Source organism: Pogoniulus pusillus, chromosome 6, assembly GCF_015220805.1.
Source record: "Pogoniulus pusillus isolate bPogPus1 chromosome 6, bPogPus1.pri, whole genome shotgun sequence".
NCBI classification, from domain to species: domain Eukaryota; kingdom Metazoa; phylum Chordata; class Aves; order Piciformes; family Lybiidae; genus Pogoniulus; species Pogoniulus pusillus.
This window is the reverse complement of record NC_087269.1, coordinates 1,693,248-1,707,268: the sequence shown is the minus strand read 5'-3', so window position 1 is coordinate 1,707,268 and position 14,021 is coordinate 1,693,248. Positions and strand designations below refer to the sequence as shown.

Sequence of the window (14,021 nt, the reverse complement as noted above, 5' to 3'; positions counted from 1 at the left end):
CCAGCTTTCACACATTTCCTGCTCCTACAAAGTGACAAAGTTGGTCTGACACCTTCTGCTTCTTTCCTCTCCAAACTCAAATTGTCAGAACATGAAAACCCTTCAATGGTGGCTTTTACTCCACTCCAAAGGCATAAAAAAATCAGCTCTCTAAAGGTTTGCACTCAAAAGATGTGCACAGAATCCTCCAATCCCTCATCCCCTGACACCCTGAGAAGACAGCAGCTGTTTCTGACACTCAAGCAGCTTCCCAGCAGAACCCTGCCAGGTTGGCTTTCCAGGAAGCCTGCCAGGGAAGCTGGCAGCAGGATAGCTGAGGAGCACACATCCAAATGGTGCCAGACAGACCAGTTCCTGACACCATCCCTTTGAACTTCCAGTTCAGAAGCTGGTTGCCAGGTCCCTGCTGAGAAGCCTCCTAGAAATGAAAATCTGGATGTAAAAAGTTCTTCCTGGGCAGCAAAACAGCTTCTGCAGCTTGGATGAGGCCTTGAGCAACCTGGGCTAGTGGAAGGTGTCCCTGCCAATGCCCTGGAGTAAGAATTAAGATGACCTTCAAGGTCCAACCCAAACCCTTCTATGAACCCATGACTTCAGTAAGACTTTTGACACTGTCCCCCAAAACATCCTCACAGGCAAGCTCAGGGAGTCTGGGGTAGAAGAGTGGAGATGGATCCTGAAGTGGCTGAGCCCAGAGGGTGGTGGCCCAGGGTGCAGAGCCCAGCTGGAGATGGTAGCTACTGATGCTCTGCAGGGCTCACTACTGAGGCCACTCTTACTTAGAATGGTTTAGGTTGGAAGGGACCTCAAAGCTTATCCAGTTCCAACCCCCTGCCACAGGCAGAGACACCTCCCACTAGAACAGGTTGCTCAAGGCCTCATCCAACCTGGTCCTGAACACCTCCAGGGAGGTTGTGGAACACAGAAGCACCCAACGTGATCTTTGATCACATTGGGTGCTTCTGTGCTCCACAACCTCCCTGGGCAACCTGTGCCAGTCTCACCACCCTCACTGCAAACAACTTCTTCCTAACATCCACTCTCAATCTCCCTTCTGCCACTTACAAACCCATTACTCCTCCTCCTGTCATTACAAGACCTTGTAAATAGTCTCTCCTCAGCCTTCCTGTAGCCCATCAGATACTGGGAGGTCACTACAAGGTCTCCTCAAAGCCTTCTCTTCTCCAGGCTGCAGAGCCCCAACTCAGCCTGTCCTCATAGCAGAGCTGCTGCAGCCTTCTGAGCATCATTGTGGCTCTCCATCTTCATCAACAACCTGGATGAAGTGACAAAGTGAACCTGTGGCAGTACCAAACTTTAAGAGGTGGCTGACACCCCTCTGGCTGTGCTGACATTCAATGAGACTTGGCCAGTGTGGAGAGCTGGGCAGAGAGGAACCTCATGAAGCTCAGCAAGGGCTGGTGGAGTCGCTGTGCCTGGAGGTGTCCAAGACAAACCTGGATGAAGCACTTAGTGCCATGGTCTGGTTGGTTGGGCAGGGCGCTAGGTTGGGCTGGCTGAGCTTGGAGCTCTCTTCCAGCCTACCTGAGTCTAGAAAAACCTGAGAAGTTCCATCTAAACATGAGGAGGAACTTGGGTAATTTAAGAGTGGCAGAGCACTCTAAGAGGCTATCCAGAGACAGTGTAGAGTCTCTACCTCTGGAGACATTCACAACCGGACTGGACATGCTGATGTGTGACCTGTTCTAGACAAACCTGCCTTGGCAGAGGGAGTTGGACTCATCTCCCAAAGTCCCTTCCATCTCCTACCATCCTGTGAAGCCACAAAGGTCTAAACACTGAACTGCTCTGGGCATGGCTAAACAAAGTCCTCCCCTCCTGGAAACCTCAAAGATAGGGACCAGAAAGTGAAGCTACCAGGACTGCTCTAGTCCATGAGATGTTCACCATCCTCACCATCCTGTTGCTGCTCCAGCTCTACCCCAGTCATCAGCCATTTTTGTCTGCACTTTGTTTAGATCAGGATTTGTCAAGTTCACTCCAAGAAAAACCTAACACGAGGTGGATGAAATGCAGCAGAATTCCTGTCATACCAAAGGTGGGAGTCAGGCATCTTGTGACCAAAAAGCACCTCCACAAGCCCTGTCTTTTGTGATTTTATTAAGAGATGTTTTCTGGACAGCCAAGCTTCTGATTGCAGATGTTATAAAGCCTACAACAAAAAAACAGAACAACGAAATGCTGAGTGAGAGGGGGACACAACTCCTTCCTGTAACCATTCTCCTACCCAAACCACTCAACTAAACAGGCTCCAAGATAGAATCATACAATTGTGAGGGCTGGAATGAACCCCAAGGATCATCCAGATCCAATTCCCCTGTCATGGGCAGGGACACTCCACACTAGAGTGGGTTGCTCACAGCAACATCCAGCCCGGTATAAAAGCCTCCAGGGGGGAGGCTTCCACCACCTCCCTGGGCAACCTGTGCCAGGCTCTCAGCACCCTCATGCTGAAGAGCTTCTTCCTAAAGTTTTAGCTAAAGTTCTCCAGTTCAGTGTCATCTTTCACTACTCTTTCCCTGATGTTCCTCATGCAGTGATCTCTCCTTTCCCCACAGGTGCAGATCTTCCTTTGCCATTGGAATGGGCTGCCCAGGGAGGCAGTGGGGTTGCCATCCCTGGAGGTGTCCAAAAAGATTGGCTGAGGCACTTAGTGCCATGGTCTGGCTGACTGGCTAGGGCTGGGTCATAGGTTGGACTGGATGAGCTTGAAGATCTCTTCCAACCTGCTTGATTCTATGATTCCTAGTTCAGATTCCCTTGTTTCAATGAGGCCCTGTAAACTCTCTCTGTTCAGAGAACTTCACAATCTAGCTGTCATCAGTTGTCAAGGAAGTCTCCCAAGCTCCTGTTGTAGGGAGACAGGATTTTAAACCTTTATTCTATCCTGTCCACTTTTGGGTTCCCCAATTCAAAAGAGACAGGGAATGCCTGAAAAGTCCAGTGGAGGCTTTGAAGATGTTGAAAGGGGTCTGGAGTACCTCTGAGCAACAAAGGCTAAGTCCTGGGACTGCTGAGCCTGAAGAAGCCCCAGAGGGGATGTGATCAATGCTCAGCAAAAGCTAAAGGAGCAGTGAGGGGCAAGACTCTTGTCAGGGCTGCCTAGAGACAGCACAAGGGGCAATGGAGACAAACTGGAACCCAGGAGGTTCCACCTAAAGATGAGGAGAAATTTGTTCAGTGTGAGGGTGCTGCAGGCCTGGAGCAGGCTGCCCAGAGAGGTTGTGGAGTCTGCTTCTCTGGAGAGCTTCCAACCCCACCTGGCCATTGAGCTGCTGGGCAAGCTGCTGTGGGTGCCCTACTGGAGCAGGGGAGTTGGACAGGAGGGTCTCCAGAGGTCACTTCTAACCCCACCACGCTGTGTTTTCCATACAAACCTAGCCACACACCATGCTTATCATTGCCAGCTTCTATCCCAAACTATCCCAAGGTAAATGAGGAATACAGAGCCTCTGCTGTATTCTGCAGCAGGTGATTCCATGTGACCACATCCACAGCACTGAACCCTTCTCAGACAAATGCCTCTATGTCACTCAGGCTGTGACCCAAGGTCTCCAGATCCACGTTGTAGAACACAACATGAAAAGCAGGCACTTGGGGCAAGGTCATTCCCTTTCAGATTCGTCATCTCATCTTCACTGAAGGGTGTGCTCAGATGCCTTACAGTTTGCCTCAAACCATGCCCCCCCTCCTTCATCACTCAGTGCAAAACTCAACCCAACCCAGCTGCATCTCTGCACCTGCCAGAAGACAGCAGCTGCTTTTTTTTGTCCCCAGTAGTATCTGGGCCACTGTAAAGCTTTTCAGGTGAAACCCCACCTGTTCCACAGGGATCCTCCCACTCCTTGCAGGCACTTACCCCTCAGGCAGTGGGAACTGGCTGAGGCATGGCTGGCTGTTCTGGTTTGCCACCTTTCTGCTCTGAAATAGGAGTGGTGGGCAAGATCTCTTCTTTGGGTTCCACAATGCTGACGTGGTCTGGAAGAGGCTTTTTGGGGCCAATCTTTCCACTTGGGTCCCAGGGCAACATAATCTTTACTTTGATCCCCAGTACTCCTGCAAAGAGTGACAGAACAACACAGACATAGCTCAAGTGGCACAGAATATCAAGCAGGGATGAGCCCCAAGGTTACAAAGGAGGCTACCAAAAGACATCTCCAGACAACACCGAAGATAAAAGTTGATTAATACAAATATGAGAGCTTAAAAATGTAATCGCTGTGATTTTACAGCAGCCTGTTTGCCTTTACCCAACTCACTGTCTCAGGACTGTGATGAAACCACATCTCTGTACCTCCCAAACACCTTCAGGGATGGGGATTCCACCACCACCCTGTGGAGCCTGTGTTAGTGTGAGAACCCTCTCAATGAAGGAGTTTCTTCTAATATCTGACTTAAAGCTGGAAAGGATGCAAACCAAACTCTCCATTCTTCCTGTTTATAAGGATTTTCTGGATGAACCTTTAGAATAGTTACAATCTACTGCTCTTCAGGAACATCTAACTTTAAAAAAAGAACCTGTGAAACCCACAGGTAGTTTCTAGGAGCCCCCAGATTTAGTAAAGAGAAGGCAAAAATGAAAACCCAAGACACCATTGTGGCGTTTTGTGACTATATGGAGGTAATAAATTGTAAGGAAATGAACTTCAGGAGTAGAAACTCACACATAAAAGAACTGAAAGACAGAATTCAGGCCAAAAGAGTTCACGCTGCAACACAAACACTTGCACCAGTGAGTTCCAGTAGATATATTGAATGTGCTGTCAAACCAAGCCAGAAGTGTGCTGTTTCAAACCTTCCTGGCATAAACTCAGCTCAGTCTAAGAAAATTCACTGGGTTTCTGCATCCCTTCTCAGACAAATGCCTCTGAATCAGCCAACGAGTGGGACTGTCCTGCCCAAGGCAGCCTTAGCACAGCACCACAGAACGTGGCACTGGAGCTGGCTGCAATGACACGAAGACATCCCTTCTGACTCGTCATCTTATCATCACCAAAGGGAAGGTGCAGAAAGGCTTTGTCTATGTTGGTATCCCCACACCAAGCCTTCCCACAGTCGATTAAGTTGCAGAAATCCTTTGTGTGTTACCAGCAGGAAGGACAAGTGTTAAGCAGGCTTGGCTAGTTTAGCTGGGCAGACTTGCCAGGACACAGCTAAGGGGAGAAAAACGTCTGGCACTCGTTTTCCCATGAGTCTTGTAGGACCCATGAATCTGTTGTCTGCCTAGCCCCAAAAGTCAAGAAAGCCAGAATCCAAACTGCCAACAGCTCTCAGACTCAGTAAGAATTTCATCTTTAAGCTGCTTTGCTATCAACTTCAGATGCTACAGGACATGAGTTAAGAGCATGGATAATAATCAAGTCATGCTCAGCTGGCAACACTCCATCCCCACCACTAGAGAAGTGAGTGAAGTGGGATGACTGCACAAAGCTCTGCTGAAGACCCCCTCCTTTCCCATTCACAAACACAGATAAAATCCTTCCCCAGACCTCATGTACAAAGAGCTTAGCCAAGAAAACAGAATTTGAATCAGAACAACTAGCAGCGGCGTAACCAAACCGCTCTGCAAGATCAGTGGTGCATCCAAATCATCAGATGGCAGAGGGAAGCCTCCAGCCTGCAGGAATGGGAGCCCAGAAGTTGAGACCCTTTGGCTCTGAAGCACTGCGAGAAGGAACCCACAGAGCTGCCACGGGAGCTGCACCCCAGCCACTCACCCTGCCGCAGAAGGACGTGACGCACGGCTGTGTCGACGTAGTAATTGACTGGGTCTCCACTGTGGATCATCAAACCATCCACAAACTTCATGGACTTGGCACGCTGACCTCTGAGCTTGCCAGACACAACCACCTCACAGCCCTTGGCACCGCTCTCCATGATGAAACGGAGGACACCATAGCAGGCTCTGCAGGGAGAGAGCAGCGACAGCCACAGCCTTCATCCCACTGCCGAATCCACAACGCTCCAAGGATCCAGTTTCAAGCACAATCACATTTCAGCTTTCGCTTGCAAGAAGCCTTCTGAACAGAAAAATGCCACCAAAGCTCTGTCAAAGCAGCAAGAAATCTCTGTGTACGATCACCCTTGTAGGGCTGTGCTCAGAGTGACATTCCTTGTGGCACCAAAGCCGCTCCGCAGCTTAAAGTGGCCAACGCACCCGCAGCAGGAGCGCAGCTCCTCAGCCCTTCTCAGACAAATGCCTCACACTCATTCAGTGCTGACAGGATGCTCCTGCTGAAGAACCACAGGCAGCATCACAGAACATGACACTGCAGAGGTGCAGCAGCAAGAAACATCCAGTTCTGACTCGTCATCTTATCATCACTGAAGGGATGCGAGATGCAAGGCCACTGTCACCTGAACTCAGCCAGACGGCTGGAAAATGAGTTTCACTCCTCCCCTGTTTCATTCGTAGACACATAAAAGCAAACTTCATGCACACCAGGCAGACAGCTTGGCACCTCATCCACTCCTAGACTTCAACTTCTATGTCTGAAAACCATTATCTAGCAAGTACTACCCACAGTAACTTTGGTAGTTAAGTAACTATCTGTGTACCAAACAAAAAGCTTCTGAATGATCAAAAATAGAATGGTTTAGGTTGGAAGGGGCCTTTAAAAGTTCAACCACTCTGCAGTGAACAGGGACACCTGCCACTAGATTAGGTTGCTCTGAACCCCATCTAACCTGACCTGGAATGGTTCCAGGCACGGGGCATCTCTCACCTCCCTAGGCAACCTGGGACTGGCTCTCACCACCCTCAGCATAGAAATATTTATTCCTCACATCTAGTCTGGACCTCCTTCTAGTTTAAAACCATCACCCCTTGTCCAATCACTACAAGCTCTGCTAAAATGTCCCTCCCCCTACCTTTCCTGTAACCCATTTTAAGTACTGATAGATCACCAGGTCTCCCTGGAGCCTTCTTCTCTCCAGTCTTCACAATCCCAACTCTCAGCCGGGCTCTCCCAGCTGAGGACTTCCATCCCTCCCAGCGTGGCTGTGGCCTCCTTTGGCTCCACTCCAACAGCAGCCTCACATTGAAGAACTTCTTCCTCAGCTCCACTCTAAGCCTGCTCTGCCTCAGTTTCAAACCATTCCCCCTTGGTTTGTCTTCAGACACCCTTAGCAAAAGTCCTTTTGCAGCATTATCGCGGGATCCCTTCAGGCACTGGCAGGCAGCTCTGAGGTCCCCCAGGAGCCTTCTCTTGTCCAGGCTGAACTCCCCAGCTCCCTCAGCCAGTCCTCATAGCAAAGCTGCTCCAGCCCTTGGATCATCTATCTGTGCTGAGCACTCCAGAGCTGGCCCTAGCACTGCAGGTGGGGTCTCAGCACAGCAGAAGGGCAGAATCCCTTCCCTACCCCTGCTGCAGGGAATCAGTGCAGGACACGGTCAAGTCCAGGCTGCGAGGACACTGTGCCAGCTCACACCCTGCTATCCACCCTCCCGGTCCCCAAGACCTTCTCTCTTGTGAGCTGAGCACACCCTTACTGAATTTCCAAACAGAGGAGCTGGCAAGGAGGTTTTCTGGAGTGGCTTTTGAATGCCACACTTCCTGGCTGGGCCATCACGTTCAGGAAGCTCTACTCACCGGCGCACTGCTAAGCCTCCCAGCAGCTTGTAGCGCAGGGACTCTGCCTGGGCGATGGCACAGAGGCCTCTCGTGGCCACCTTCTCGGCGTAGAGCTACGAAGGAAAAGAAGCCAGCTCAAAACCAGGGCTTTGCTGCTTCAGTTTTGTTGTCACCATAGAGTGGCTCAGGTTGGAAGGCAGCTCAGAGATCAGCTCCTCCAGACATGGGCAGGGACACCTCGCGACTCAGCTGCTCAAGGCCTCATCCGACCTGGCCTGTAACACCCCCAGGCAGGAGGCAGCCACAGCCTCTCTGGGCAGCCTATGCCAGACTCTCACCACCCTCACACTGAAGAACTTCTTCCTCAGCTCCACTCTAAGCCTGCTCTGCCTCAGCTTCAAACCATTCCCCCTTGGCTTGTCTCTAAGACACCCTTAGCAGAAGTCCTTCTAGCAGGATCCCTTCAGGCACTAGCAGGCAGTTCTGAGGTCCCCCTCAAGCCTTCTCTTCTCCAGGCTCAACACCCCCAGCTCCCTCAGCCAGTCCTCACAGCAAAGCTGCTCCAGTCCTTGGATCATCTTCGTAATAGAACACAGGAACTTCAAACTGCTGTGCCTCTACCCTCACTTCAGTCAGTCCTTCCACACTAACCTGCAGAGCCACTGTATCACACAACAGGTTTGGTTGGAAGCCCTGTAAGATCATCCAGTCCAACCACTCTCTAACTCTACCACCAAAGCTGGTGCTAAGCCATGGCCCTCAGCACCACCTCTCTGCATCTTTGAAACACCTCCTGGCATGGGGACTCAGCCACCACTCTAGGCAGCCTGTTCCAGTGTTGGAGAACCCTTTCAGAGCAAGCAGTTTCCTCTAACACCCACCCTCAACCACCCCGGGGCAACTTGAGGCCACTTATTCTCATTCTAGACACTTCACTCCCTTAACTCTTTTGGCTCCTACTCCTGACAGAGCCGATGAGACTCCACCAAAGGTCAGGAGATAACCAGAACAGCCTCCAAGAGCTTCTAGAACAGCCTCCAAGAGCTTGTCCAGCTTCAAAACTTTAGGGACCACTGGAGAGAGGTATCCAAGACTTTTGCTTGAGCCAATTATACATCAGCCTGCTCAAGTATTAAAATCCAACTTCAGGTTTGACTTTTGAAAGCTGGGAGAGCTGAAGTGTTACTGACACCTAATATGCCCCAAAGACCAAAGTTTGATGCTTCAGAAGCATTCAAACACATGCCCAAGGTTCCTAGAGCAGACAAATCGTGAATGGTTTGCACCATTTAGGATGCTAAGGCAATTTTCAGCGTGGAACAGGATCCAACAAGACTGGGCCAAGTAGTAATCAATGTGAGCACCACTCCAGACCACATTTATCTCCACCTCCAAACTGTTGAGAGGGGGAAGGACAACCAAGGACAGCAGGTTTCAAACAGGAAGGGTGGAAATTACTGCTACTTATTACAGCATCATGCTTGAACTTCAGAGACCCTTCCACACCAAGACAGCTTCTCTGTAGGGACTGCAGAGTCCAGTGAAGGATCTGTAGATCAAGAGGGGCCTGGAGCAGCTCTGCTGTGGATGACCTTGCTTCAGCAAGGGAGTTGGACTGGATGATCTCCAGAGGTCACTTCCAGCCCCTCCATTCTGTGATTCTGTCAGAAGCATTTTGAATTCAGCAAGGGCGACAATAATACAACCAAACATGATGCTGTAAAAATTAGGTGGTTGGACTTATCTTCAAAGCATTTCTCAACCTCAACAATTCCCTAATTCTCACTCTTAATACCAGCACAGAAACATCTCCTATGAAATATTTACAGAGGAGTTTAAAAAGCTTTACCTGCAGTCTCCTGCTTGGGAAAATCCAAGTGACAGCACTCAAAACATCCCAGAGAGCAAAGCCTTTTGCATTCCAAGTGTTTTGTGAAAAGATTAACTCATCAGGTTCAACAAGAGCCAAGTGCAGCTGGGCTGGAAGAATCCTCTCTATCAATACAGGCTGGAGGATGAGGTGATGGAAAGCAGCCCTCTGGGAAAGGCCTTTGGGGTACTTGCAGCACAGAAGGCCAAGGGCAGCCTGGGCTGCATCCAAAGCAGTGTTGGCAGCAGATGCAGAGAGCTGATTCTGCCACTTGCCTCTGCTCTGGGGAGACCTCACCTGGAGTGCTGTATCAAGATCTGGAACCCTCAACACAGGAAGGACGTGGACCTGATGGAGCAGGTGCAGAGGAAGCCACAAAAATGATCAGGAGATCGGAGGAGCTCTGCTCTGAGGACAGGCTGAAGGAGCCGGGGGTGTGCAGCCTGGAGAAGAGAAGGCTCCAGGGAGACCTTAAAGCAGTCTGCCAAGACCTGAAGGGGCTACAAGAGGGCTGCAGAGAGACTGTTTGCAAAGGCCTGCAGGAACAAGATGAGGGCAATGGCTTCAAACTAGAGCAAATTGAATTTGGATGTGAGAAACAAGTTCTGCACCATAAGGGTGCTGGAATACTGCAATAGGTTGCCCAGGGAGGTGGTTGAGATCCCATCCCTGGAGATATTCAAGGTGAGGCTGGGCAGGACTCTCGGTAACCTGATCTAGTGGAGGAGGTCCCTGCTGAGTGCAGGGGGAGTTGGATTGTATGACCTTTGGAGGCCACTTTCATCCCAGACCCTTCTAAGAGGTAGAATACATTCGAGCTCCCTTCAAGTGTTTCAGCTGACACCAACCAGGCACTGCACACAACCTCAACTGCACAACCCCCTCCCTTCCTCCCTGCTGTTTTAACTTAGGCAGTTTTACCTCAACGCTTCCCTCGGGGAAACCAAACCTCTTCTGCACGACGGCCGTCAGCTCCCGGATGCGTCGTCCCTTCTCGCCCAGGACATTCTGTGTCCTGGAAAAGAAAGTAGAGGGTGACTGAGGAAAATCTTCAGGTCCAAGCATGTAGCCATGCCAAAATGCTTCTAGATCCAGCAGGTAATTTAGTTCTGGGATTGTAACATCACTGGACTGGTCAAGATCACTTCAGCATCTCCGTTTCAAGTAGGTTCCCACAATATCCCTTCAGGCTGCAACAGCATCCTTTAGAGACTTGCACAGCATCACAGACTGCTAGGGGCTGGAAGGGACCTCTGGAGGTCGTCTAGAATGACAGGGCCAGAAGAGATCTCTGGAGATTATCTAGACCCATAGGAGCTGGAAGAGACCTCTGGAGGTCAACTAGGATGACAAGGGCCAGAAGAGCCCTCTGAAGATTATCTAGACCCACAGGAGCTGGAAAGGACTCCTGGAAGTCATCCAGACCAACCTCCCCAGCAAAGCAGGCTCACCTACAGCAGGCTGCACATGACAGCATCCAGGGGAGTTTTGAACAACTCCAGAGAGAAGGACACCACTTCTCTGGACAGCCTGTTCCAGTGCTCTGCCACTCTCAAAAGTAAAGAAGCTTCTCCTCCTGTTAAGGTGATGTTTAAGTTTGTGCCCACTACCTCTTGTCCTGTAACTGGGCACCACTGAAGAAACCCTTGTTCCCATCCTCCTGACATCCACCCCTGAGGTATTGATAAGCATTGGTCAGATGCCCACCCTCAGTTTTCACTTCTCCACCCTACACAGCTGCAACTCATGACCCAGCAGCAGCTCATTACCTGGTGGCCAGGATGATAATCTCAGTCCTGGTGGGAGTGACCCGAACTTCTACTCCGGAGTAGCCATCTTCAGCCAATTCACGAGTCAGAAACTCATTCAGCTCAGCTTTGAAGATGCCATCAGCAACAAACTGAAACCCAAACAGACCTACAGTCAAGCTCTGAGCAAGCTCTCGGCCTCAGCACAACTCCCTCCATGGCCTGAGTTTGGGAGGAATTCACTGCCGGGACCATGCTGCAGACTGAAAACTTCTCCTCTCATGGGATGGGAAGCAGCAGTGAGGAGAAGTTAAAGCACATCCTCTGAAGTTTTTAGGGACACCTCACGACAGCCACACTGAAATCACAGCTTGCTGGCATATGTCTTGCTTTGATTCGAGATGAACTTAAGAGGGATCGCACTCCCCTCACCAGCCTCATTGCTCTCTTCCACCCTAACATGGCACAGACCCTAAAGACAAGCAGCCCTCTGCAGCCCCCTGGCCCCTCTGACCCACAGACCCAGGGAGTCACCAAAGCCAGCACTACAGACTGGGGAAAGCAGCCAGGAGGAAAGGGACCTGGGGGTACTGATAGATAGTAGCTGAAGATGAGGCAGCAGTGTGCCCAGGTGGCCAAGAGAGCCAATGGCATCCTGGCCTGTATCAGGAACAGTGTGGCCAGTAGGATGAGGGAGGTTATTCTGCCCCTGTACTCAGCACTGGTCAGGCCACACCTTGAGTGCTGTGTCCAGTTCGGGGCCCCTCAATTCAAGAGAGATATCGAGGTGCTGGAAGGTGTCCAGAGAAGGGCAACAAAGCTGGTGAAAGGCCTGGAACACAAACCCTGTGAGGAGAGGCTGAGGGAGCTGAGTTTATTTAGCCTAGAGAAGAGGAGGCTCAGGGGTGACCTCATTGCTGCCTATAACTACCTGAAGGGAGGCTGTAGCCAGGTGGGGGGTGGCCTCTTCTCCCAGGCAACCAGCAATAGAACAAGGGGACAGAGACTCAAGTTGTGCAGGGGAAAATATAGGCTGGATGTTAGGAGGAAGTTGTTGGCAGAGAGAGTGATTGGCATTGGAATGGGCTGCCCAGGGAGGTGATGGAGGCACCGTCCCTGGAGGTCTTCAAGCCAAGCCTGGCTGAGGCACTTAGTGCCATGGTCTGGTTGACTGGATAGGGCTGGGGGATAGGTTGGACTGGATGAGCTTGGAGGTCTCTTCCAACCTGACTGATTCTATGATTCCACCCTAACACGGCACAGACCCTAAAGACAAGCAGCCCTCTACAACCCCCCCGGCCCCTCTGACCCACAGACCCAGGGAGTCACCAAAGCCAAACTCTTCCCAATAGGAGAAGAATAAAGAGAAAGCAGAAGGAAGTTCATCAGCTTCCAGCACCGCTCTGCGCCCCTCGGCGCCGCTCCTGCCTGCCGTCTGCGCTCCATCCCGGAGCCCTCCGCCAGCCCCGCGCAAGGCTGCGAGGGCCAAAGGCGGCTCCGTCTCTCCCCAGGAGCCCGCACAGGGCAGCGAGGGCCAAAGGCGGCTCCGTCTCTCCCCAGGAGCCCGCACAGGGCAGCGAGGGCCAAAGGCGGCTGCGTCCCTCCCCAGGAGCCCCGCACAGGGCAGCGAGGGCCAAAGGCGGCTCCGTCTCCCCCCAGGAGCCTGAGTAGGGCTGCGAGGGCCACAGGCGGCTCCGTCCCCCCCCAGGAGCCCGCACAGGGCAGCGAGGGCCAAGACGGCTCCGTCCCTCCCCAGGAGCCCGCACAGGGCAGCGAGGGCCACAGGCGGCTCCGTCCCTGCCCAGGAGCCGCGCAGACCTCCCCGAGCTTTCCCTCACCCCAGCCTCCCGTCTGCGCTCAATGCCGGAGCCCTCTGCCAGCCCCGCGCAGGGCAGCGAGGGCCACAGGCGGCTCCGTCCCCCGCCAGAGCCCGCGCAGACCTCCTCACCCTTTCCCTCACCCCAGCCTCCCGCCGCCGCCATGTTCCCCGCCGGGCCGACGAGCTGTATCCGCCTCCATCCTCCCGCATCCGCCAACATCCCCTGGCCGCCGCCCGGCTCCGATAAATCCCAGGGCCGCCCCCAACTCGCCTCGGCCGCTATGGAAGCGCCCCGCGGGCCCAGGGCCGAGCGGCCGCCCTCACCTTGCGCTTCTTGGAGATCTGCACCGCCATGTCGGCTCGCCCCGCCCGGCGCAAAGGAAGGAGCAGGCCGCACCGGAAGCTCTTTATCGGCCTTCCGCCGCTCCCCATTGGGCCGCCGCCGTCACGTGTGCGGAGCGGGGGCCGATGGGAAATGTAGTCCCGCCTATGCGCCGCCATGGTGAGGAGGCCTCCCCCTGCCGCGCACACACCGGCACCCGCGGGGGTCCTCAGCCCTGCAGGCTGCTCTGTGCCTCCGCAGCCTCTGTTAGCGCGGCCACTACACGGGTGTAAGCGGGGATGGCGCCATCCCAAGCGCAGCTCCAGGCTGGGTGGGGAACGGCTGAGAGCAGCCCTGAGGAACAGCCCCTGGGGGTCTGGGCTGATGCAAAGCTCCACAGGAGCCTGCAGGGTGAGTGCAGCCCAGACACAGCCCTGTGCTGGTGCAGCAGGAGCAGTGTGGGCACAGGGCAAGGGAGGGGATTCTGCCCCTTGGCTCTGCTCTCCTCACACCCCACCTGCAGCCCTGGATGCAGCTGTGCAGCCCTGGATGCAGCTGTGCAGCCCTGGGTGCAGCTCTGAGTCCTGGGTGCAGCTGTGCTACCCTGGATGCAGCTGTGCAGCCCTGGGTGCAGCTGTGCAGCCCTGGGTGCAGCTGTGCAGCCCTG

General features: G+C 52.9%; 1 protein-coding gene and 3 non-coding genes across 4 annotated transcripts; all 4 read right to left on the bottom strand.

The window, feature by feature from the left end:
- Positions 1 to 2,104: 2,104 nt before the first annotated feature.
- RPS3 (ribosomal protein S3) lies at positions 2,105 to 13,433 on the bottom strand. The gene is made up of 7 exons (XM_064144202.1): positions 13,357 to 13,433; positions 11,235 to 11,365; positions 10,387 to 10,480; positions 7,614 to 7,708; positions 5,739 to 5,926; positions 3,881 to 4,077; positions 2,105 to 2,173 (listed from the first exon to the last, which is right to left on the bottom strand). The coding sequence occupies exons 1-6, from the start codon at positions 13,384 to 13,386 to the stop codon at positions 3,884 to 3,886; spliced, it is 732 nt and encodes a 243-aa protein (XP_064000272.1). The 5' UTR covers positions 13,387 to 13,433; the 3' UTR covers positions 2,105 to 2,173; positions 3,881 to 3,883.
- Positions 3,527 to 3,665, bottom strand: LOC135176586 (small nucleolar RNA SNORD15). Its single transcript, XR_010302744.1, has one exon. It is a non-coding gene; the product is annotated as a small nucleolar RNA SNORD15 (small nucleolar RNA).
- LOC135176585 (small nucleolar RNA SNORD15) lies at positions 4,870 to 5,019 on the bottom strand. The gene has a single exon (XR_010302743.1). It is a non-coding gene; the product is annotated as a small nucleolar RNA SNORD15 (small nucleolar RNA).
- Positions 6,205 to 6,351, bottom strand: LOC135176583 (small nucleolar RNA SNORD15). The gene has a single exon (XR_010302742.1). It is a non-coding gene; the product is annotated as a small nucleolar RNA SNORD15 (small nucleolar RNA).
- Positions 13,434 to 14,021: the final 588 nt, after the last annotated feature.